Source organism: Dipteris shenzhenensis, chromosome 20 (assembly GCF_047967505.1).
Source record: "Dipteris shenzhenensis isolate YYH24624 ecotype China chromosome 20, Dip_SZ_1.0, whole genome shotgun sequence".
Classification (NCBI taxonomy): Eukaryota; Viridiplantae; Streptophyta; class Polypodiopsida; order Gleicheniales; family Dipteridaceae; genus Dipteris; species Dipteris shenzhenensis.
The window spans coordinates 54,646,206-54,671,202 of NC_141615.1; the positions used below are offsets into that span (position 1 = coordinate 54,646,206).

General features: G+C 43.2%; 1 protein-coding gene and 1 pseudogene across 1 annotated transcript; one reads left to right on the plus strand and one right to left on the minus strand.

Moving 5' to 3' along the window:
• Nucleotides 1-3,962: 3,962 nt before the first annotated feature.
• LOC147889858 (18S ribosomal RNA) lies at nt 3,963-5,655 on the minus strand (annotated as a pseudogene).
• Nucleotides 5,656-7,398: 1,743 nt separating this feature from the next.
• Nucleotides 7,399-10,092, plus strand: LOC147889859 (G-type lectin S-receptor-like serine/threonine-protein kinase At1g34300). Its single transcript, XM_087392096.1, has one exon. The coding sequence runs from the start codon at nt 7,415-7,417 to the stop codon at nt 9,842-9,844; it is 2,430 nt and encodes an 809-aa protein (XP_087248222.1). The 5' UTR covers nt 7,399-7,414; the 3' UTR covers nt 9,845-10,092.
• The last annotated feature ends 14,905 nt before the right edge of the window (nt 10,093-24,997 follow it).

Genomic DNA, 24,997 nt, shown 5'->3' on the forward strand with positions numbered 1-24,997 from the left:
AACTAATCTTGCCTTGTATCTATTCACACAACCATCTGCATTGTGCTTGATCTTATAAACCCACTTACAGCCAATTGCATTCTTGTCTTTAGGCAAAGGCACCAATTCCCTTGTAGCATTTGCATCCAAGGCATCCATTTCTTCATCCATGGCTTTCTCCCATTTTTCATTTCCCATGGCTTGCTCAAAAGAAGTGGGTTCTGGTTCCTGTATCACTTTGACCATATAGGCATAGTGAATGGCTGTAAATCCATCATATTTCAGCCTATCCATAGGAGACCTAACCCTGGTAGACCTGCGCAAAATAGGCTCACTTCTAGGTGCTCTCAAAACATCCCTGGTCTTCCTTACTCCAGGTGTAACAACAGAAGGAATACCCAACTCATCATCAATGCTCTGCTCTGAGCCACTGGATTCACCATCCACATAAGAGTGACCTGCATTCACATCAAACATGGGCTGATCTACCTTCTCTTTTCCTTTTCGTGATACCTGCGTACCACTATCTGCATTGCTTTGAGGAGATTCTCCTGATCTCAATCTACCTGTCCATGGCGAAGTATGTGAACCACTGCTAGAGGACACTGCAGGTCCACTGATATTTTGTGATTGCTGCTGTGAATTTTGTGCAGCATTACCATTTTGTGCATCTACATCAATCATCACATTTACTGGTTTATACCAGCTGCTCATCTCATCAAAAACAACATCTCTGCTCACTGTGAACTTACGTGTAGAAGGGTTATAGCATCTATACCCTTTCTGCTGCAGAGAATAACCAATAAAGATGCACTTCTCAGCCTTTGGATCCAACTTGGACCTCAACTCATCTGGCACATGAACATAGGCAATGCAACCAAAAATTTTCAAATGAGAAATGTCTGGTTTCCTACCAGTATACATCTCCTCTGGCGTCATGCCATGTATTGCTGCAGTGGGAGTCCTGTTCATTATATAAACTGCTGTAGCAACTGCTTCAGCCCAATAATAATCTGGTAGATCTTTTTCATTTAGCATGGCCCGAGATACCTCTCCAATATGCCTGTTTTTCCTTTCTGCAATTCCATTTTGCTGTGGGGTATAACTGCATGAATATTGCTGCTTTATGCCATGCTCCTGCAGGAACCCTGCAAACTCATTTGAGAGGTACTCTCCCCCTCCATCTGACCTTAGGCATTTTATTTGCAGGCCTGTTTCTTTTTCAACCATAGCTTTAAAAGCTTTGAAGTGCCCAAACACTTCACTTTTCTTTTTCATAAAATACACCCAAAGTTTTCTGCTGAAGTCATCAATAAATGTGACAAAATAGTGACAGCCTCCAATAGATGCAGCTTTACTAGTCCACACATCAGAGTGGATTAATTCCAATGGCTTTTTACTCTCTTGAACATGCTTAGGAAATGGTTTCCTTGCCTGTTTTCCAAATTGACAGGCTTCACACACCTTATGCATTTCTGCAACCTTGAATTTAGGCAATCCTGCAACAATATTTTGGGCCTGCATTGATTTAAGTCGCTGTACATTAACATGACCAATGCGTTTATGCCAGATATCAATATCTGCAACTACACCGGTCCCATGTGCAAACATTGCTGCACTCAATTCAGGCATGTCCACATCCAGCGTAAACATCCTGCCTTTCTTCTTTCCTTTTGCTATCAAGCGACCATTATTTTTCATATCCTCAACAAAACATCCATGAGGATTGAATCTGACCTGCAAGCCCTGCTCAACCATTTGTCCAACAGAAACCAGGTTCTTGGTGATGTTCGGGACATGAAATACATCAGACAAGTATTTCTTTTTCCCATCCCGCATAGACAAAGGAATTTTGCCAATCTGCACAATAGGATGTGCAGTATCATCACCAGTCTCCACAAATCCTGGTTTTTCCATTTTCCTTGCATCCTACATCCATTCAGCATGACCTGTCATGTGGTTTGATGCACCTGAGTCAACATACCACACATCATTGCTTTCTTCTGCACTTGTCACAGAATTTGTCATATGCTGTACCATAAACAAATGTTCATTTCTGTCATCACCCTGTCTACTAGAGGATGCATAATTGCCTTGCTGCAATTTTCCATTCATAATGTCATTCTGCTTTTTGTAGCAGTCTTTAGCCATATGCCCCATTTTACCACAGTAGTAGCATTCAACATTGCTGTTTGCATTTTGGCCTCTCTGCCATCCACCACGACCTCTTTGGCTCCCCCTGCCTCTAGAGTTACCACGTCCTCCTGCATAGGACTGGTTTTCTTGAGTTTGCTGCATATTCTGATTTCTACCACGGCCTCCAGATCGGCCTCCTCTACCTCTGCCTCTACCCGTTCCAGCATTTGAGTAGAAGACAGTTTCTTTTGAAGTTCCTCCTGAAGAAGATGCACCACCATTTCTCTGCTCTTCAGAAATTAGAAGAGCAATCAACTCCTCAAAATCAAGAAATTTTTCACGGATGGCAATGGATGTCCGGAACTGTGCATAATCCTTTCCTAGACCATTCAAGGTCACAGAAACTAAATCGTCATCATCCACTGGCGACCCAATGGAAGCAAGTGCATCCGCAATTTTCTTCACCTTCATGTGGTAGTCATTGATGCTCATATTTTCTCCCTGCACATTGTGCAGCTCCTGCTTGAGCTGCATTTTCCTGGCCTGCGTATTTGTGCTGTACATTTTAGCCAAAGTATCCCATGCCACCTTTGGCATACTTGCATCCTGAATATGCACAATCATTAAATCTGAAATACTGATAGACAGCCAGTACATAACTTTTCTGGCTCTCTCATGCCATCCTTTAAATGCCTGCATTTCGTGTTGATTGGGAACATTAGGAAGAACTAGTTACAACTACAATAGTGACATTTTAAGACTTATAAAATTTTCATTTTCTTTGTAATTACCATTAGTTCTTCTTCATTTCTTGTAATGAACTCCCAGTAGCCTTTTCCCATAAGGAAATTCGTCATTCTAAACTTCCATGCTTGGAAGTTGTTCTTGTCAAGCTTTTCGGTGACAATCTGTGAAAGAGAATCAGATGCCATTACAGAACACTGCAAAATATTCTGTCACTGCAAAAAACACAGCTTCTGCCCCACAAGGGCAAATCTGCAAACCTGACGAAAGTGGTTTTTGACCACACAGTCACTTCCTAGTGACGATTTTGCATCAACAGGCAATAAGGATGATTCTGCAACTCCCAATATCTCTGCGCACAGGCATACGATGCAATTTCTGCGGCAACTTTTCACCGACCTGCGGAATAGTGGTCGCACGGCAAAAACAGGGCCTTTTTCTGAGTGCCTGCGGAGAACTTCCGCCTCCAAAACAGGCCCCGAAATGACCTCGAATCAGAAAAATGAAGACACCAAGGGCTTCGCCCAGTCCCGCAGCATATAATGCCCTCTCGCCACACCGCGAAGGGCGTCTCAATATGAGACAGTGCACTCTTGCACTTCCGGCTGTGCTACCTGTAGAGATTTGCTCCCAAACTCGAAAAAGGAAAGCAACACTAGTCCTCTTACCGGGACACTGCGAACTTGGTTTGCTTTCTTGAGCTCCTTATCACGAACAAGGCTCTAATACCATGTGAAGATAGTGGGAGAGAGGGAAGGAGTCTCACTTGAGACTTTCTCACAAGCACAATGGGGGAATACACACAAAGGTGGAGGCTGAAAACAGTTTTCCTCTTCTTAGTTGTGAAAGCCAAAAGAACTCTAGTACAAAGAAATAGAAGAACCCTATATGTGCGTCTCAAACCAAAATCAACTAATTAAGGTGGCATACTAACTGAGCCACGAACTAGTGTAGATAAGGATAGCTGTCATCCAGCTATTATTCGTGGGCGGTGTACCAACCGCATCTGTAGCTAACAAGTCGGTGACATAAATGCACAACGGTCACCCTGGCATATCGCGAGTTGGAGCTCGATATCTCAACAAGGCATGCCAGCATGGCAAGAATGACTTAGGTGTGTCTACAAAGGGCGACGGGTGGTGTGTACAAAGGGCAGGGACATAGTCAATGCAAGCTAATGACTTGCGCTTACTAGGAATTCCTTGTTGAAGATCAATAATTGCAATGATCTATCCCCATCATGATGAAATTTCAGAAGATTACCCGGGCCTCTCGGCCCAGGTGGTAAACTCGTTGAATTCATCAGTGTAGCGCGCGTGCGGCCCAGAACATCTAAGGGCGTCATAGACCTGTTATTGCCTCAAACTTCCATGGCCTAGACAGCCACAGTCCCTCTAAGAAGTTGGCCACGAAGAGGATCCTTCGCGTAACTAGTTAGTAGGCTGAGGTCTCGTTCATTAATGGAATTAACCAGACAAATCACTCCACCAACTAAGAACGGCCATGCACCACCACCCATAGAATCAAGAAACAGCTCTCAACCTATCAATCCTTACTAATTCTAGACCTGGTAAGTTTCCCCATGTTGAGTCAAATTAAGCCACAGGCTCCACTCCTGGCGGTGCCGTCTCGGTGCTGTTCCATCAATTCCTTTAAGTTTCAGCCTTGCGACCATACTCCCCCCAGAACCCAAAGACTTTAATTTCTCATAAGGTGTTGGCGGAGTCATCGAAGTAACATCCGCCAATCCCTAGTCGGCATCGTTTATGGTTGAGACTAGGACGGTATCTAATCGTCTTTGAGCCCCCAACTTTCGTTCTTGATTAATGAAAACATCCTTGGCAAATGCTTTCGCAGTAATTCGTCTTTCATAAATCCGAAAATTTCACTTGATAATGAAATACGAATGCCCCCAACTATCCCTATTAATCATTACTCCGATCTCAAAGACCAACACAATAGGACTAGAGTCCTATCACATCATTCCATGCTAATGTATTTAGAGCGTGGGCTTGCTTTGAGCACTCTAATTTTTTCAAAGTAACATCGCCGAACCCATGTCCCAGCCAACTAAGGCCAGGAGCGCATCCTCGGTAGAAAGGATGGGGCGACCAGTGCACACCAGAAGAGGCGGACTGCTCGCCTCGCCTTGATCCAACTACGAGCTTTTTAACTGCAACAACTTAAATATACGCTATTGGAGCTGGAATTACTGCGACTGCTGGCACCACACTTGCCCTCCAATGGATCCTCGTTAAGGGATTTAGATTGTACTCATTCCAATTACCAGACTTGTAAAAGCCCAGTATTGTTATTTATTGTCACTACCTCCCCGTGTCAAGATTGGGTAATTTGCGTGCCTGCTGCCTTCCTTGGATGTGGTAGCCATTTCTCAAGCTTCCTCTCCGAAATCAAATCCTAATTCTCGGTCACCCGTCACCACCATGGTAGGCATCTATCCTACCATCGAAAGTTGATAGGGTAGAAATTTGAATGAAGCATCGCTGATGCAAGGGCCGTGCGATTCGGGAAGTTATCATGATTCACTGCGACGTCACTAGGTAAGCCCGCGTCGGCCTTTTATCTAATAAATGCGTCCCTTCTAGAAGTCGAGAGTTGGTGCACGTATTAGCTCTAAAATTACTACGGTTATCCGAGTAGCGAGGTACCATCAAAGAAACTATAACTGATTTAATGAGCCATTCATAGTTTCACAATACAAGAGAGTTTATACTTACACATGCCTGGCTTAATCTTTGAGACAAGCATATGACTACTGGCAGGATCAACCTAGTAGCTATCCTCCGTCACGGCGTCGGCCCCGAGGGCCGTGGGTTCCCTTCTCTCCGTGCTGATGCACTAGGCTGCACTGGATATGCATCTAATTTGCTCCTAATTTGTAATGTAGATCATGTTCAAATTATAAGAACATTGTTGGATTTCTTCATGCTTAAAAATGAACATGGTGACTTAATGAAAGCAGCATTAGAAACAATCAAAATTGCATCGCACCTTCCATGTGGCGCATCCAGCGTCCAATGGTCATGCAACTTTGCAAGCTAAAGGGAATCACTTGGCCCAATGCCCATGCAAATTGGAATCATGATTCAATTGTGGGCCCTACATATTTCTTCTTCATATGCACTATTTTTTCCTTATATCTTTCAAGGAAGTGCATGTAAAGCAGTGCATTACACCTTATATGCGGTACATAAAGCGTATGATGGTCACAAAACTTTGCAAGGAACCAGTCGGCCCAAGGCTCATGCAAATTTCCATCGCAATTTAAGGGTGGGACCTAGGGATTTTCTCCCCACTTGTGCTATTTTCACCTCACATGTATTTAGGAAGTGCATGCGAGTTGGGGCATTGCACCTTCCATGCTGCACATGTCGTGCCTGATGGTCATGAACCTTTGCAAGGCCAAGGGAACCACTTGGAGCAAGGCCCGTGAAAAATGACATTGCAATCCAATGGTGGGACCTATGCATTTATTCCCCATATGCACTATTTTTGCCTCACATACGTCTCTAGAGGAAGTGCATGCTGACCGATGCATTCAATTTCCACCTTCCATGCAACACATCAAGCGTCCGATAGGAACCACTTGGTCCAATGCCCTATTGAAGGCCAATGGCCTAGACCTAGTGTAATGTAATTCATACATGTTCATGTATAGTGCAATACATAGAAGATAACTTGCTTCTTCCAAGATCACAAGCCCGGTCTTGTGATCTTGAAAGAAGCAAGTTGCATTGAAATGATGAAAATTAATTGAGTATTTCTTTATTATTTTTGTGTGTATATATGTGGGTATGTCCATCGATATTTCCATTAGTATGTCCATCGGCATTTTTGTCATTATGTCCATTAATACATATACATACCGACAAACATACTGACATAAATACTGATAAAAGCCCTGTCTGGCATGTCGGACCGCACCTACACCTATTAAAATTCAAGTTTTTTTCTAAGGCATAATTTTCATCGGGAACAAGATGTCGGAACCCACCCTGATTGTAGTTGTGAGCTATGTTTATTGATTTGAAAATAGATCTTTATGTGTGTGTGTTTGAGAGAGAGAGAGAGAGAGAGAGAGAGAGAGTCGTTTTTTAATGCCATCACTTAAGGCTAGTGGACACATATTATCCACGTGACCCACATATGAACTATAGATCTCTTGCCCGCCAACAGTCCAACGCAAGGAGAGGATAAATGCCCTTCTCTGAATCAAAGGTGCAACCTAATATTTGTCACAAGGGGTGAGAGAGGTCAATGCCTGCACATGAATTGGTGTGGTGAAAAATCATAATTGTTAAAAAAACGCTCAACACTTATTGGTGAGTGAGCTTGACTTGGAAGACCATGTTATTCAATGCGCGTACGTTTATCATTTAATCACCGTTGAAGTTTGACTGACATTGGTTGGTGAAGTCCTATACGTGCGGCACACGTCGCTTGAGTGGAGGTCCTTTTTCAGGGCAACGTTCTAGGTCGGGACTCAAGGAAGCTGTAATATAATTGTCCAAAGCCCAATAGACGCTCGCCTACCATGGCGGCAGCGACGGTGGCTCTCCTGGCGCTGCTCATGTCCGTTACCCACTGCGGCTTTCACGTCCTCGGAGCAGACGTTCTGCAGCTGGGCGCCTCCCTCACGCCTTCATCTCCGCCTCTTGTATCCAACAATTGGGCCTTTACCCTCTCGTTCCGCCCCTTCTCTGCCACCTCTTCCAATTCTTCCCTCTATTTGGCCATCTCCTTCTCTGCTGCTCCCCTTGATCACCCTGCCTGGGTGGCCAACCCCAACAACCCCGTCTCCCCCTCCGCTTCCCTTAACCTCTCCCGCACCACCCTCACCCTCAATGACCCCTCTGCTAAGCCTTTCCAAATCTCCACCTCCTCTTCTTCTACTGTCGTTCGTGCCCAGCTCCTTGACTCCGGCAACCTCGTCCTCCTTAATGCCTCCTCCTCCGTCGTCTGGCAAAGCTTCGATTACCCCACCGATACCCTCCTCCCCAGCCAGCGCTTCAGTTCCGGCTCCCAGCTTGCGTCCCGGTCCAGCTCTGACAGTTTTGCCCCTGGTAGATATCTTATGAAGTTTGATAATTCTGGATCTCTAGTGCTTAACGACTCCCAGTGCGTCTCCAATACATTCTATACACCGCAATACTGGAGCTGGCCCAGCGCCGCCTCTCAGTCGCCCTTCCTCCAATTGGACCAGAACGGGACTTTCTCCTTCTACAGCTCGCCGAATGTCGTAAACTCGTCCTTCATCTCTTCTGATTACGGCGTGAACTTGGCAAACAGGAGGATCACTCTGGACATAGACGGCAACTTACGTATGTATAGTTGGGACACAGCTGTATCCCAGTGGATAAGAGTTTGGCTTGCGTTTGAGGACGTGTGCAACCGCGTCATGGGCTTGTGTGGCAACTATGGGATTTGCATTTACAATCCGGAACCTTCTTGCATTTGTCCACCAGGATTTTCGATTCAGTCTGGTTCTACGGTGCTGTCTCGTGGATGTGTTCCAAACGCTCCTCTCAATTGCAGCAGTACCCAGTACGTCATGCTTGACAGCACTGATTTTCCGTTCTTCGACGATATTAATATTCTAAGGGTATCCGAAACCGATTGCAAGCAAAGGTGCTCCTCTGATTGTAATTGTTTAGCTGCCGTGTACTGGCAAACCGGCGATGGACACTGCTGGTTGAAATCCAGAGTGCTCAACGGCTACAGCTTGCGTTCTCAACATTTCCGTTCCTTCCTGAAGATCTCCGATCCAAATCAATCAACGCTTATGGTCTCCAATTATTCTAGTACTCTGTGGACTCCGGACACAGTTTGGCAGCCGCTAGCAAGCTCTAACGAAACATCCGTTCTGAATGCAACTAGAAGCGCCGAAACGCGTCCGCAGCAGTGGAGTAATAAGACGGTAGTTATAGCACTGATCGTCGTGATTGGAGTACTAATACTCTGCTTTAGTCTTGTTACAGCATATCTACTTAGGAAAGCCGCAAACCAGCCGAGGTACACGGAGGTTCGACGTGCAGATCTAGAAAGTGTGTCTGGATCGCCTATCATGTTTTCTTACAAGGAGTTGGAAGCTGCAACACAAAATTTTGCCGAGAGGCTAGGATCTGGGGCATTTGGTATGGTTTATAAAGGGCAACTGGCAAACGGCAAAGTAGTTGCAGTAAAAAGACTGGAGGGGCTTTTGCAGCGTGACGAACAACTTCGTGCAGAGATAGCCACGCTTGGGAAGATCCATCACATAAACTTGCTGCGACTGTATGGATTTTGTGCAGAAAGCGATCACAGAATGTTAGTATACGAGTATATGGAAAATGGGTCACTTGATGCGGTTTTATTTCATCAGAATTCGGAGGTCAAAACGGCAATATTGAATTGGGACACCAGATTCCAGATCTGCTTGGATGTAGCAAGGGGCATGACGTATCTGCATGAGGAGTGCTTGGACTGCATTCTGCACTGTGACATCAAACCACAGAACATTCTCCTTGACGAGAAGTACTGCGCTAAAGTGGCCGATTTTGGGCTAGCGTACCTCTTCACCAGAGATCATTCAGTGAAGCTGACAACAATAAGGGGAACGAGGGGATATCTGGCACCAGAATGGGTGATGAATCTTCCCATAACAGCGAAAGCAGATGTGTTCAGCTACGGGATGCTATTGCTAGAGATAGTGAGCGGGAGGAGCAATTATTTGTTTACGGAGTCAAAGATGATGGACGAGAACGACAAGTGGTGTTTTCCAGTATGGGCGTATGAGAAGATGGTGGAGGAGGTGGTGGATGAGAGCATGGGGGGGGAGGTTGATTATGAGCAGGCGAAGGCGGTGTTGAAAGTGGCGTTTTTGTGCATACAGAGGGACATGCACGCCAGGCCAAGTATGGGGAAGGTAGTGCAGATGCTGGAAAGGACCGTGCCCATCCCTGATTCTCCTCCCCCTTCCCTCTAGGCTCTAGGTAGCAACAATGACTCGCGTTCTATCTTATGTAAGTACTTATCATGGAAACTTTTTGAAAGAACATAAGCTTAGCCTAATCACACCCCTCAAAACTTTCATGTTACATCTACAAAAGCTTAGAGGAGCTTTTACCTACCCAATCTTATGTAGCTCTGACTTGTCTTCCTTGTATATACAAGTTGTCCTATTATAAGGACAAGTCTAGGACCCGCGCCTTTGTTCCCTTTTCACACATCAATCACTACTTTCTTGCTGTTTTCTCTAAGGAAGCTATGCTATTGTGTTTGCCCTCTTCTTTGGGCAGGCTGTCTATAAGTAGAACTTGTTGTGCTTTAGTATTCTACTAGTGGGGAACTCACGTGCTGCCGCTATAGCATAGTTAAGCTAGTTCTTATATCACTTTTCTCTTTTCTTTTGAATTGATGAACTCTCATGGAAAGTTGAATGCTCCTCTCTATAAATCACGTTCAAGATTTGGTTCAATAGTCACAACACTTGAAAATTTGGTTCACCTCTAGAGAAACCACAAAGGAGTTGCTAGTAGACATTGATTAGAGGTTGGGCTTTAGAAGGTGCATCTCGTCTTCTAAACTCTCTCTCTCTCATCTTCCAAATCTCTTTCGGCCTTGCTTTTTCTTGTCTTCTAAATCTCTTTAATCGACCTTATTGTAAGGAGATCATTTACTTTTACCAAAACTCTCCGAAGACATTTGGGCTCCCATCAAATTGTAATCATCCCTTTGCACCCAATAAAATCACAACACATTTATTTATTGACCTTCAAGGATAAGCTAACTTCTTGATGAAAATCAAACCATTAGCTACATAGTCACTCAACCATTGGTCGTCCTTGATTTGCATGATGAACAAGATGAATAATAATATTTTGAACAAAGTGTCCCTTAAAGATGTAGCTCGTGTTGTCATGATTTCTATGCATTATGCTATCAACCATCTATCCCAATTCTTTTACATTCCATGAGGTTCACACCTATTAATCCCAATTAGTAAATGACAAAGACATGATGGAAGTGTGCACATGTAACTTGAATAATACTTCGACCTTAGACTAACCACAATGAAGAACCTAGGTTGGTTATGCTTTGCTACCCAAGTAGATTGACCATGATTTCCTCACTTGGGAATCTAAGAAAAAGTTATTGGAGGTGGTTTGTCACATCGAAAAAGCATTCTCAGATTTTCACTTCTTTCTTAATTGGTCTCAAGCATTCTCTTGAATCTTTTGTTTGCAAACATGTTGGACTAATTCTTAAGAGCAATAAATTTCTGCAACTCCCTTTTGTTCAATAACTTGTATATGAAAAGTCTTAACCCTAGAAAATGCACATGGTGTTGAAAATCAGGATCGATATGCTCAAGGTGAGAGATATGGTGAAAGTTCACATAGTAAGAAGGTAATGCAAATCATAGATGTACGATGCATGAGAACAAGGAAAGTAAGGGATAAAGAGAGAAGCAAATTTGCACAGATGTTAACCAATAGGAAAAGATGATCTATTAGTCTTCAGCTTGACGTTCATGCATGTTGTTACAATGATCATTCAAGGTACCTTGCTATATGCAGATAGTGGAGGTTACCAAGCTCAGGAATAAATTAGGGTAAGGAATAACTCCCTTCAATCATCCCCATAATCACAGCTCATGGTACCATCAACATTGGTGTCACACCAGTTATCTTGGATACAAGGATATCACACCAACCACACCTAACCTGGGACACATACACAGCTATTCGGGCCATGGTGCACAACATTGCGTGCCTATGTGAGCATATATTTCAACATGTGGGAAAGTGGTTAAATTGCCATAATATAAGCTGCACACTAACACATTTGATATGAGCTATGATTTTATGGTAGAAACAAATTTCACAGCAAGAAACTAAAGCAATTGCATCACATAAGCAATGAATATGTACAATGTTGTCCACCTTCTGATATTGAGTTGATTCTCTTCTTGTGATGGCATGACATATGAAGTTGGTATCGATTGTGGCATGCCTCTGTCCCTCTTTCTTTCTCTATGATCGATGTCCCTACAAATATGCATGCACTGCAAGCAAAACCTTCCCTTGACTGTTAAAAACGTTCTTTTTGATGGTATTGTAACCCCTCTATTATTTGAGGTGACCCATTGTAACCTTCATGAACAAATAAGTTACCCAATGTATCCTCAATTGAAGCCTACATCAGGGCAACCCAAAAATATTCTAAACATGCAAAAGTCCGTTGGCATAAAACATGATACCCATCAAATGATTAGCGCAAAGCTCGACGTAGGGATAGTTTTTGTGGTATGTTGGGGTTCCCACTCACTGTTGTCATGTTGTGAATTCCACTATAACTTCTCACCATTACGTGGCTTCTCACAATCATCCTCTAAGTGTGTTTGTTTAACTCTATTGCCCAGTTGAAAGCCAATAAACATGGTAGGTTGACCTTTCTAGTCTTGGGCTGCAAAGGTTCAAGCATCAAGAATTCCAATGATCTTTCGTCTTTGTGTGATGATTCCTAATGATGGCAAATAAACCTTTCTCATAATGGGCAAACATCAACATGTATGAATTGTTATATGCTCATATATATATATCTATATATATATATATATATATATATATAGAGAGAGAGAGAGAGAGAGAGATGAATATTACCATGAAATGGGAGTTTAGAGGATACAACACATTATGCGAAAGAGCCCAAAATTGGTGATAGGTGAAGTAGCCATGTAGTAGGAGTCGCCTACAAGAGGAAGCAGGTATGAGATTCCATAGTTTTAAAGAATCAGAGTTAAGAGTGCCATCTAATGCATTTTCTTCGAGGACAGGAAGTAGATGCTCCATCAAGCATTGGAGAGTTCCACTACCATTTGGTAAGGATAGAGTTGCAAGGTGCAAAAGGCATTGTTTTTGCTAGGAGTTCTAAATTGAATAATCTAAACTTGGGTGTTGAAACAATTTAGCTAAGAAAAACATGCAAGGATGGGTTCTTAAAATTTTGGTAGAAGGGTATCCTTGATGCTAATATAAGGCTAAAGGTAACTATTCTAGGAAGCTCTCTTAGCGCCCAATGGTGATCATGTAAACTATGTCAAATTTTTGTTCAAGTTGCAATGAAAATTGTCAAGCTTCAATTCTAGAATAGCCTCTATAAGGTGAAAATAGGACTACGTTACCTACAAAACACTAGTACACACACATGGATAGGGGGTAAACACATGTTGTGCACACACACAATTTCATGCATGTGGATAAGCAAATTCACACACACACACACACACATGGTCGCACTTGCACATAAAAGCACACATATATGCACCCATGCAGGTGTGAACATGCACAAACACATATAGTGGCATATGCACACATACACATGCGAACACCACAAGTACGTATGCATGCACAGGCAACACATGCAAAAAAAGCAGTAGTACAAGACCGAACAAATTTTCATCTTCTTGAGCCGAGTCTCAATAACTCATACTAGTAAACATGTGTCGATGCTTTAGTTTGGTATTTCCTGGTGTCTCTTCTTCTTCATCATCTTTGGCTCTCTTTTGTAGTTGCAGAACATGCGGTCCCTATGCTTCCGTTTTATCTCTTGTGTGTGTTGGAAGAAGCCTTGCACGTCAAAATTTAGGCCTTAGAACATGCTTCGATCTCCTAACACCTTAACTTCTAACGCATCCATCTCATTCCACAACACCTCCACCTTAAGCCATGTCCTAAATGACTAGTTGCCATGTGTAAGGGTGACATTTAAACATAGTGCATAAGGTTTATGCATGGTTTTCACTTGAAACAACGAGAGTGCATGTGCAACCATACTTATACTAAGGGAGGCGCATCATCTTGTGTAGCATCTATTCTAGGCTAGCCATTGCTACTAACACCCTAACACACTCCTCATTTTGTAGCTTTGATGACGCGATGCTATATAGTGATCTCTCCTCATTTTAGGCCCTAGGGGGCTTCAATCCCCTCTCCAAGTTCGTGATCGCATTGCCAACAACAGAAACCCTTAGCAAGCAGACAATAAGTTAATTTATAGTTGGTAATTCAATGCCTTGCCTCCTATTAAAACCATGCTTACCCCAACTCAGGATCTACCATCCTCATCAATCGATGTGTCCTCTTCATCAACTTTTCATGGACACTATAAAATCCCTCACTCTACTTCCTTTTGAAATCAATGTCCAAGTATGTGTCGTGATATCGCTCGACCATATGGATCGCCTAGTGGGAGTACATGTCTAATTTCATGTTCTTTATCTAGGATGGGAACCATCGGTACACCTGCTGGGTAAGAGAGATAAAAGCAAGTAATTTCCTTGTTTTTTGAGATGGTCATCCTTAGAATCCACTTGGTTCTTGGAATTTTTCTCAGAATATATATCTCCTTGTAATGTATTCTTATGATGAGAACTATCATGTGTTTGTCTGATGTCGATTGGTGAAAGTGTCAATGAGCAAGAAGGGGTCTTATTGTGTGCTTTATATGGACGAACAGATGAGTGTGCAATGGTATGTAGTTTTCATTACAGTTATGAAAATTTCAAACCATCATTGGATGACATTGTTTTTGTATGTTTGTCTTACAGGCTAGTGCAAGAGGGAACCACTCACGCCACATACCCCGACCTTGTTTGCAAGGCATGTGTGATTGGGGAAGCAAAGGTAGTGACCCTTATGGAGGGTCTAATGGATGAACAGAGGAGTTGGGTGGAAGATCTCGAATTGAAGTCGAGCCTTGTGCAGCCATGGTACCAATCTTCGTCTGTTGTAATCATGCAAGTCATATGGAAGGTGAGTACCTAAGACTGTGCTCTATAGACCTACAATTGTTTATGATTTCTTTCAATTTTGCCAAGGTTCTGACCATTGCTTCTATAGAGTGATTCATGTTTCAACATTTTTGGTGTCACTGTGTCAAATGGTGGGCATGGGTATTATTCTACATAAGGGAATTGGGTTAAAGATGTTCTTTTTTGCTCCTTCATTCACAAAAACAACCGTGTATTACTATTATTTATTTGATCATGATTTCAATATGCCATTCAAGCTAAACAGAAGACAAAGGCTTATTGTGAATGGCTCCAGTTGATCAACTATGCATCCGCCAATGATTGCTTTGTTGAATGTCACTGTCGTCTTCATGTGCCCTTCCACAACTCCATCCTCCTTTGCCCTCGATTTTTCTTTCTTTGATTTCTGAACCTTTTTTTTTTCCCCTTTCCCTCTGGCTTGCCATGCACTTGAAGAGGGCTGGCTTTCACTGGAGGAGCTATTCGTGCTTTTTGCACCACTGTCCTCTTCGTCCTCCTTGGCAATCTTGGAAGGCATATACTTTCTTTTTCCTTTTATAGCCCATGTTGGAGGGCCTTCACTATTTTTTATGGAATGATCTGATCGTGTTTCATCTAGCCCCTCTATTATGTTTTGAACAATGAAGCATGCCTTTGATGGAGGCAAGAAACCACCTCCCATACCTATAAATGTAAGCTCCTCGGTGCCTCTACCTCGCCTAGAAGAGGCTCCACCGCCTTTGCCTTGTGATCCTCTCCACCTCTCAACAAAGATGCTCCCCTACTTCCATGCCTACCACAATGCACCAATGCAATACCCCTTGCTGCTTGCAACTCTTGGGTTTCCTAGTGTCCCGAAACAGTAATCGGGTGTTCATATCTTAATATCTAAAATTTGGGCCTCGCAAGAAAAACATTCACTTCTACATTAACAACATTCCCATGTGAATTTAACTCGGTCATGCGAAACTACATGAATTTAACTCGGTCATGCGAAACTTGAACATTTTGTCAACAATCATGCCATACATGTCGGTCGGTGTGCCTTCTGATTTAGAGGTTTGTGGAGTTAGAGCCTCATCTAGCCCTTCACCCTATACGTCAACTAAAAGCACATGATTGTTTCTCCAAGGTGTTGGTGAAGCCATCTTGGAATAATGTGGATTGTTGTGATATCGATTGCCTACATCATAAGTGACAATGAGACCCTTAAAAGACAAAAGGACTTGTGGAGACATCGAGAGAGAGGAGGGTTTGGGGGGATAAAGGCTCAGGGGGTTAACTCTGTATAAACTCTATGTATCACATGTGTTCAAGGTGTATTTGTAAAACCCCTTATCTGTGAATTTTTCATTAGTAAAATGTACCTTGTCCTATTTAATTAGTTTTTTTTTCCGAAATCCCTTTATGGAACCCTTCTCTATGTGAAAATGTATGAAAAAATGAAATTAAATATGTCCTTATGTTGAACTCATGTGATAGGCACATTCATGAAGGAGTGAACCCCCCAAGGATAAAGGGTTGGAGAAAGGGACACAAAGATAGAAGGGATATTGGATGTAGAGATTCAGAGTGAGAGAGGACGAGGAGGAGGAGGAGGAGGAGGAGGGGAACAAGGAGTGGGGAAGGGAGAGGAAGAGTAAGAAGAGGAAGGGAACATGGATGGAGGAGGAGGAAGATGAGGGGAACGACGAGTGGAGGAGGAAGAGGAAGCGCAAGAAGAGGAGAAGGGGAAGGAGGAATAGGAGGAGGGAAAGGAGGAGGAGTGGGAAAGGAGGAGGAAGAGTGGGAAAGGAGGAGAGTGAGAGAGACATAGAGAGGAGAGAAGGGAGAGAGATAGGATGAGAAGGAGGAGGAGTCACACAGAGAGAGAGAGAGAGAGAGAGAGAGAGAGAGAGAGAGAGAGAGAGAGAGAGAAAGAGGGAGGGAGGGAGGGAGGAGGCGTAGGTGGAGGGAGAGAGGGGAGGAGGAGGAGGAGGAGGAGGCAATGGAAGAGGAGAAAATTACCCCCCCCTTTTGTGTTTGTGGAAGTATGATATCCTTGTATCTATGGCATTCATCCTTGTACTTGCAATAATACATCTATTCTTCTTCATTATGGAAAGTTGATGATTGGCAAGGACATAGAATTTGCTCAAAGTCACGGGGGAATTTAGCAAAAAAAATCAAGGGTGCGAGGGGGAGGGGGGAAAAATTTGCAAAACACAAAAAGGGGGGTTTGCAATTTGCAAAACACAACAAGGGGGGTGGGGGCAATTTTCACAAACACAAGGAGGGGAGTTTTAAAAAAACATCAAATTGGATGTTTTTTGAGCAAATATGCACGGGGGGAGGGGGGTTCAAAATCCACACAAAAAAAGATCAAAGTGGTATTTTTTGGGCAAAAATGGCACTAAGAAGGGGGGTGCTGGCACCCCCCTTCTTGGCGCCATTTTTGCCCAAAAACTTTTCCCTTTGATGTTTTTGTGTGTGTGTGTGTGTGTGTGGACTTTGGACCCCCCCCACCCCCCTTGTTGTGTTGTGGGTGGAAATCCTTGCACATATACTCCACTCTAAAACCATGAAATAGCAATAGAGATGCTACTAGTTTCATATTCAATTCAACATTTTGACTACTTGATTTATTTTAATTGAAGCTCATACTTTAACTATTAACTACAATCAAACTCAAGGGTGTATGGTTGAGGGTTACCTTGAGGGAGTATGCCAACCTTGTACCTATGAAATTCAACCTTATGCCTGCAATACTACATCTATTCTTCTTCATTGTGGAAAATTGTTGATTGGCAAGAGCCTAAAATTTGCTCAAAGTTAGGGGGAATTTTACAGAAATCAAAAGGGGGGGGGCAATTGGCCAAACACAAAAGGGGGGGTCTCCAATTTGCCAAATTAACACCAAGGGGGGTGGGGAAAATTTGCAAAGCCACAAGGGAAGGGGCGGGGGGAACCAAAAAACATCAAATTAGAAGTTTTTTGGGCAAACATGGCACCAAGAAGGGGGGCGCCAACACCCCCCTTCTTGGTGCCATATTTGCCAAAAAAAGTTTAATTTGATGTAGTTTTTTTGGGAATTTGAACCCCCCCACAACGCCCCCCCCCCCTTGATTCCCTTTAATTGAAGCTCGTACTCTAACCATTAATTCCAATCACAATCAAGTGTGTATTGTTGAGGGGGTACCTTGAGGAAGTGCTTGCATCTGCAATGCTACATCTCTTCTAGTAGGAGGGATGATTGAAGAAAATATATGATGAAGAGGATATTATGATTAGCAATGATTACTGAAGACTAACTCTTAGTTTGTTGAAGCCTTCTAAGTGATCCTATTGACACACATGTAGATGATGTATGTCTCATTTAAGAATCAATAATCTCGTTAATGAAATTAATATCTCAATTTGACATGGTTGAAGTGAAAATTTTGCATGAGCCATGAGCTGATCTTATATTGTTGCATTAAATGCATGATGTCAGAGATTTACCTATATAATTAGCCCCTAATCCCCACACAACCCCCACAAAACTCTCTTGTCTCCTTTATTTCTCTCTCAGTCTCTCTCTCTCTTCATAGCCTCTCTCTCTCTCTCTCTCTATATATATATATATATATATATATATATATGTTCAAATAGTGCAACGAAAGAACGATGGGCACACAAATTAACTCTTTATTCATGAGAGAGCTAGAATATATAGCCTAAAGATTTTACAAGTTGACATCATCGATCACTCCATAGACTGGAATCTATATCCTAAAATCTCTCCACTAATTTCTCCCTGATTCTCTCCACACCACACATGGAACTCTCCTAGATTCTAGTCTACACACACATGGACATACTGCCTTACATCATAGATTAGGTCACTCACACTAGCACACTCTCAAGCACACTTATATTCCACCATGTGAACTAATGCTATCCCCCTTTACATTTAGTCCTCTTGAGTTTGATTCACCAACACCCCCTCTCAAACTCAGGATGTACAACAGTTTAGGCATGATGTGACTTGGTATCCATGACCAACACAGGGACGGTTTCTTAGAGGTGTGGAAGGTGTAGGACACTTGGGTCATAGGTTTAGCTCTGACTTACATTGAGTTACCTTTGGGATTGGTATACAATATCAAGACGAGGTCAATGTGCTAGGGTTACATCTTTATTCAAAATAAATGATCATCATAAAAAGAAGTTGAAGGAGATTTAGAGCCCCCCTTCTTCTTCACTTCCATGCTTAGATTTTGGTGTTCCTCCTCTTGATGCTCCTAGTCTTCCTCTTCATCCTGCTCTTCTTTGTCGGTGATGCTCATGAGATAGGCTCTTTGTGCTTTCTTCCTTGAAAAGTAGTCCCTCTCTTTGTGGCCTAGCTTGTGGAAAAAATCACAAATGATGGTGTCATTGTACTTGTGTTTCCCTTTGCCAGAAAATCCCTTGTGGTAAAGCACTTCCTCCCTTGTAGATGATCTTGCAGTAGTAAGTGGAGATTCTTACTTGAATTTATTTTTCTTCTCCTCCTCAAGCAAAGAAGCTTCTATTTCCACTAGTCGTGGATCCGGCATATTGGTGAGAGTTGTTACAACATTGTCATATTCAGGACTAGGAAGGGATTTAAGCAACACACCAATTGAGATATCTTCATCAATGCGTAAATCAATTCCGGCAAGTTGAGTTAGGAGACTTTTCATGTAGTTTATGAGATGTAAGTGAGGTTTGATGCTTCATTTCAAGATGGAAAAACTCAACTAGAAGACTAAACTTAGAGCCATTTGACTTGGATCCAAAGAGAGTAGTAAGAACATCCTAGGTGTCTTTGGCATTGTTGCATCACGACAACACAAAGCAACTATAGACGCGCTTGGTAGACGCGCAAAATAGCGGGCGCGTCTATAGGCGTTGCTTTAGTAGAGAAAGTACGGGCGTGTCTAAATGCGCGTCTAAACGCTCGTCTATTTGCGCGTAAATCACCGCATCTATTTGCACGTTTGACCTGAGAAAATACGGGCCCATTTAACATCCCGTTTATTAGCGTGTCTATTTGCGCGTGTATTTGCGTGTTTACACTGAGACTCAGACGCGCATTTAGATGCATAAATAGACGCGCTCCAGAGAATACAGAAAGTGAGATTTTGGTGTACATCATTGCTTTCCAAACATTGCCCATGATTACCAAAGCACATAATTTTTTGCAAGCCCACATATACAAGAATTAAGTGAGATGAGGAGAATGAGACAATATGTAAAATAGTTTTGCCAATATCAATTGTGGGGCTACCGTTCAATCTCATCCTCAATGAGATCAACCCTTGCCAAACTATCTACTTCAAAATCCAAACAAGTGTTTAGATCTACAAATACATTCAACCCACTACTACTTGTGCCACTCATGTGCTCATCGAAATCAGCATCTCCAATGGTAGGCTCGTCCTCACGGGTAATGGCCTCAATATCTATATCACCTATCTCATGATCATCCTCCTCTCTTGTATCACGGTCATCATCACGTCCATGGCCATGATCATCCTCCATACGCTCCATATTAGTAAATGTACTATACATCACTTTGGAACATGGCATAATAGGTATGACATGCCACCATCTATTATTATCCACCATTGGTTGATAGACAACCTAATTCAAACACAAATACAATCATGTTACTTTTCTTGCATCAAATATTTAAAAGCGAGTACTTTTATGTGTGTACACAGTACCTGTTCACATTGTTGCGGTAGTACTAGTGTGTCCTTCTTACTTTGCCAAAACTTTGTGGAGTCAATAGTTACAAAGCCACTTGCATGGCATTTGATTGTTGCATTAGGGCCTCTTTCCACCACGTCCTTAAACCACTTTACATCCAAAACATACACAAAGAAGCGTCGAAAGTCAAGCATAATGATATCTTGGATTATGCCACAATAATCATCCATGGCTCCATTGGCTCCCTCAAAGCTAGCAATGACGCCGCAATCTTGTGCGTTTCTCTTATCATCAATCCGTTGTGTTCGAAAATGCTTGCCCTCACACCATATAGCATTGAACATAGTGCACTACAGCAAGAAAAAATCAATTAAATAAGCAATCTAAATTATAAAAAGCTCCTAACTTATGCATAACATTCTATATACCGACCTTGCTCATGCATCCCCTAGCATACTCCCATTCTTCCATTGTGATATGCATCCCCTCGTCTTTCTCTGCTTTCTCCATTTCATCAAGTAGCCAATCCACATGAATATCCTTTGGAAGTGCTCTTAGATGCTGAGGGTATGGCACACGAGATCCGTGGTGTGTACGAAAGAGGGCCCTTTCTTCTTGTCTTCTTGCCTTTGCATCCTCGTATCTTGTCACCCATCTTTTCATCACATCACTATTAAGCACGCAAAAGAGGTTGATACTATTATGCAACTCCGTGTCTATTACTTTGTTGCGTCCTTTTCCTTGAGGCACAATAGAGGTCATCCTTAGGTCTTCATCAGCTCTCCATAGTCGTGGGAGAGAGCTATCCACATCAACAAGAAACTCAGAAATATATACAAGTGACTCTTGTACCAACCAACCCTCGGCCATGCTACCTTCAGGTCTTGCATTTTGTCTCATGAAGCCCTTCAACGTCTTCATGAAGCGCTCAAGGAAAAACAACCATCGTGCATGTATAGTACCGCATATAGCAATCTCATCCACCAAATGTACTATGAGATGTAGTTGGCTTGTGAGAATAGAACGTGGAAATGTCTCCTCCACTAAACAAACCGCCTCCACTGACATAACTCGAGCATTCTCAAGAGTGGTGGGATCTATTTCCTTTGAGCTCACATACCTCACAAGCTCGCCCATCTTGTAAATACAATCTTTCACGTCCTTTGATGCACTACGTGAAATGCTAGTAGGTAGTATGAATTGAACCTGCAAGGAGGTGGTTGATTAGTTGCTTATAGCTATTCACTCACAAATTTGAAAGGAAAAAGATATTATGCATATAAAATACTTACTTGGAGCATCTTGTGCCAATCATGAGATTTCAAGCCAATATGGTAAACGATAAAAGATGGAGTATCTAAACAAAATAAAGTGTTCGCGTGCAATCTTTACTTTCAACCAATATAGCCAATCTTTACTTCCAGCCAATAGTTACAAACCCTTACCGGCTCATGCCAAGTGGTGGAGGAGTTGTGGAACCGTCCTAAATTCTCATCCAATCTCCCGCAGTGAGTGATTGTGGGAGGACTTCATTCCAAGGGGCAACATATCTAGGGTGATCAGGTGGGAGAAATCGATGGTGATTCTCATAGATGACCTTATTCAATGCGTCTGCCCGTGAGGCAACTAGCGAAGGACCACAAACAGGACATGCATGGTAACCCGATGTAGTGAGACCTGAACAATAGATGCAATTAAGAGTGGAAGGTGGGTTTAGGGTGCCACATCCTTTGCCTATTCATAATTTAAAAATGCAATGCTTACCTGAACACTCGCCATAGCCTGGGAAGTCATGCATCGTCCACATCAAGACTGCTTTGCAGTTGAAGTCTCGTGACGAGGGAGGCCTGCTCACATCATGCACCTCGATACCTCTCCAAAGTATCTCTAGCTCATCAATCAAAGGCTCCAAATAAACATCAGGGTTTTTGACTTTATGTTTCCCTGGAATTAGAAGGGATAGCATGACATGTCCTTTCTTAATAGCCATAGAGGGTGGAAGATTGTAATTCACCAATACCACTGGCCATACACTGTAAGACATGCTTTTGAGACCAAATGGATTCACACCATCCATACCCAATCCAAGTCTCAAGCTCCTAGGTTCTTCCTTGAAGCTTGGCCATGTGTCTTCAATATGCTTCCACGCAGGAGAGTCCGCGGGAGTTCTCCACTTGCCATCGGTTGATCGATGGGAGGAATGCCATGACATGAGCTCTGCAATAGATTTGCACTTGAACATATGTTGGATGCGAGGGATTATGGGAAAATGTCACAATACCTTACGAGGCACGTCCAAGGTTTTGAGATCTACTCTATATCTTGCCTCTCCACAAGTAGGACACTCTCTTGCATCCTTATGTAGTCCACGAAACAAAACGCAATCGTTGACACATGCATGGATGCGCTTGTAATCTAATCCTCCAAGAGAGGTCACATGTTGCCTTGCCATATCTCTTGAGGTCGGTAATTTATTCTCCCTTGGAAGCATTTTACACAATAGCCTGCACGTGAAGACCATAAATGAGGAAAAGCATTCGAGTAATTGACCCACTAGCATAATTCACCATGTTTGCAAAATTGACTTTAAAGCTTACTTGAGTAATGCATTCAAACTTGCATTGCTCCATCCATAGATGGTTTGCAAGTTTAGTAACTCAAGGGAGGCACGTAGAACAGAGAATGTGCACCCCTCAAACAGTGGAGTCGATGCTACGGTAAAAAGATCATCCTGCTCCATGCTATTATCCCTCCCTTGATGGACATATAAATCCCACACCATATCATCAAACACCTCCTCCTCCACGGCTTCATGAGGTAATGGCGGAGGGCTACTATCACCATCACTCCATGCATCCGTAACGGTCCCTCCTGAAGATCCCACCTCATATCGCCGACGCTTCGCCTCCTCACGACGGGCATAGGGTAACATGTGCGGGTGTGGCACTGCATCCTGTATCAAATTAAAACGGGATCATAACTCAAACATATGAACACCCATAGGTATCTCAATCAACCTTAACTTACAAACCCTTACCCTGTTTACGGTCACATCCCATTCTCCATACTTTGAGATATGATTGAGTGTAATCCTGCGTGCACGATACATGTTTCCTTGACATCGATCACACAGACATTTGATTTTTTGCTCCAACCACATTTCGCGATGGTGGATACGGAGGGATTCATCCTCACTGGAGCTACTTGTTGAAGGTGGACACATCCTACAAACAAACAACCCACCAAATTTGCTCTTCTTCAAATGCATAATTTAAACTCTGTGTTGCATCTATCGCCGCGTCTATAGTCACGTCTAACATCGCGTCTAATGGCGCGTCTAAACGCGCGTCTACTCTGTGTATTTAGACGCGTCTATAGACGCGCTAATAGACGCGACTATAGACGCGGCTTTTAAACCTGTTTTTCGGTGCGCCGCTCGCTTTGCTTTTCTTTACATTACTTAAACTTCGCGAGCGTCTTCCTTCCTTCTTTATTAGCAGTTCCATAGATTCGAAGCTTAAGAGAGAGCCTCCCATACACACTTCCAAGCTTTCACTCAAGAGAAAGGGACCGTACCTACACTTACTTCCAAGCTTAAAGGAGAGGAGGACGAACAAGGAGAAGAAGCAAGTTTGGAAAAGAAAGAAGAACCTTCCATACCTTTATCCAAGTAAGTCCTTTTGAAGTTGTTCTTGTTTGGAAGTTTGCTCTCTCCAGTTTTGTACTTTCTCGTATCCAGGAAACGCAGGATCTAGGTATGAGCGTCACGTTTTTGTGTCGAGCGCAACGTCCTTTTCGACTTTTTAGAAGTCTCGCCTATCGGAGCGCGTCTATAGGCGCGTCTGAGGGCGCGTCTAAAAGCGCGTCTAACCGCGCGCCTGGCTTGTTGCAGACACACATAGACGCGTTTATAGACGCTCACACAGACGCCCTGTTAGACGCACTTTTAAACGCATTGTTAGACGCACTGTTAAACGCACTGTTAGACGCACTATTAAATGCACAGTTAGACGCACTGTTAAACGCACTGTTAGACGCACTATTAAACGCACTGTTAAACGCTCTGTTAGACGCGTCTATAGACGCGCAAATGAGACGGGTCTATAGACGCGCTCTGACAGTAAGCCTCTTTTTTCTTCCCCTTTCTTCTCAGCTCATCAGTAATAGATTTTTTTCCTTTTTTCCAGTTCAACATGTGGCCAGGAAGCGCTTCTAGGTCACCTGATCCCCGGGAATCTATTTGGAAGGACTTATATAATCTTTTAGGGCACCCTCCTAGTCCTGCGGAGTTATACGGGTATATGACGGGTACTCTTAACACTCCCTAGGAGTCGGCACTAGTGACTCCGAGCCACCCCACACCGCCTGAGATCACCCCAGTGGAGTCAGCACAGCCGTCTTATGCCCCTTCCCCCGTACCGTCTTATGCCCCTTCCCCCATGCCGTCTTATGTCCCTTCTGCCATCCCGTCTTATGCCCCTTCCCCCATGCCGTCAGGAGGTCCTTCTATCTCGGAGAGCCGTCAACGTACTCCCCAGCCGTCGAGACTCGGTTCTCCAGCTACGAGTGGTCAGCGTAGTCCCGTGCAGTCCCCAGCTACGAGTGGCCAGCGTACGAGCTCGACACGAC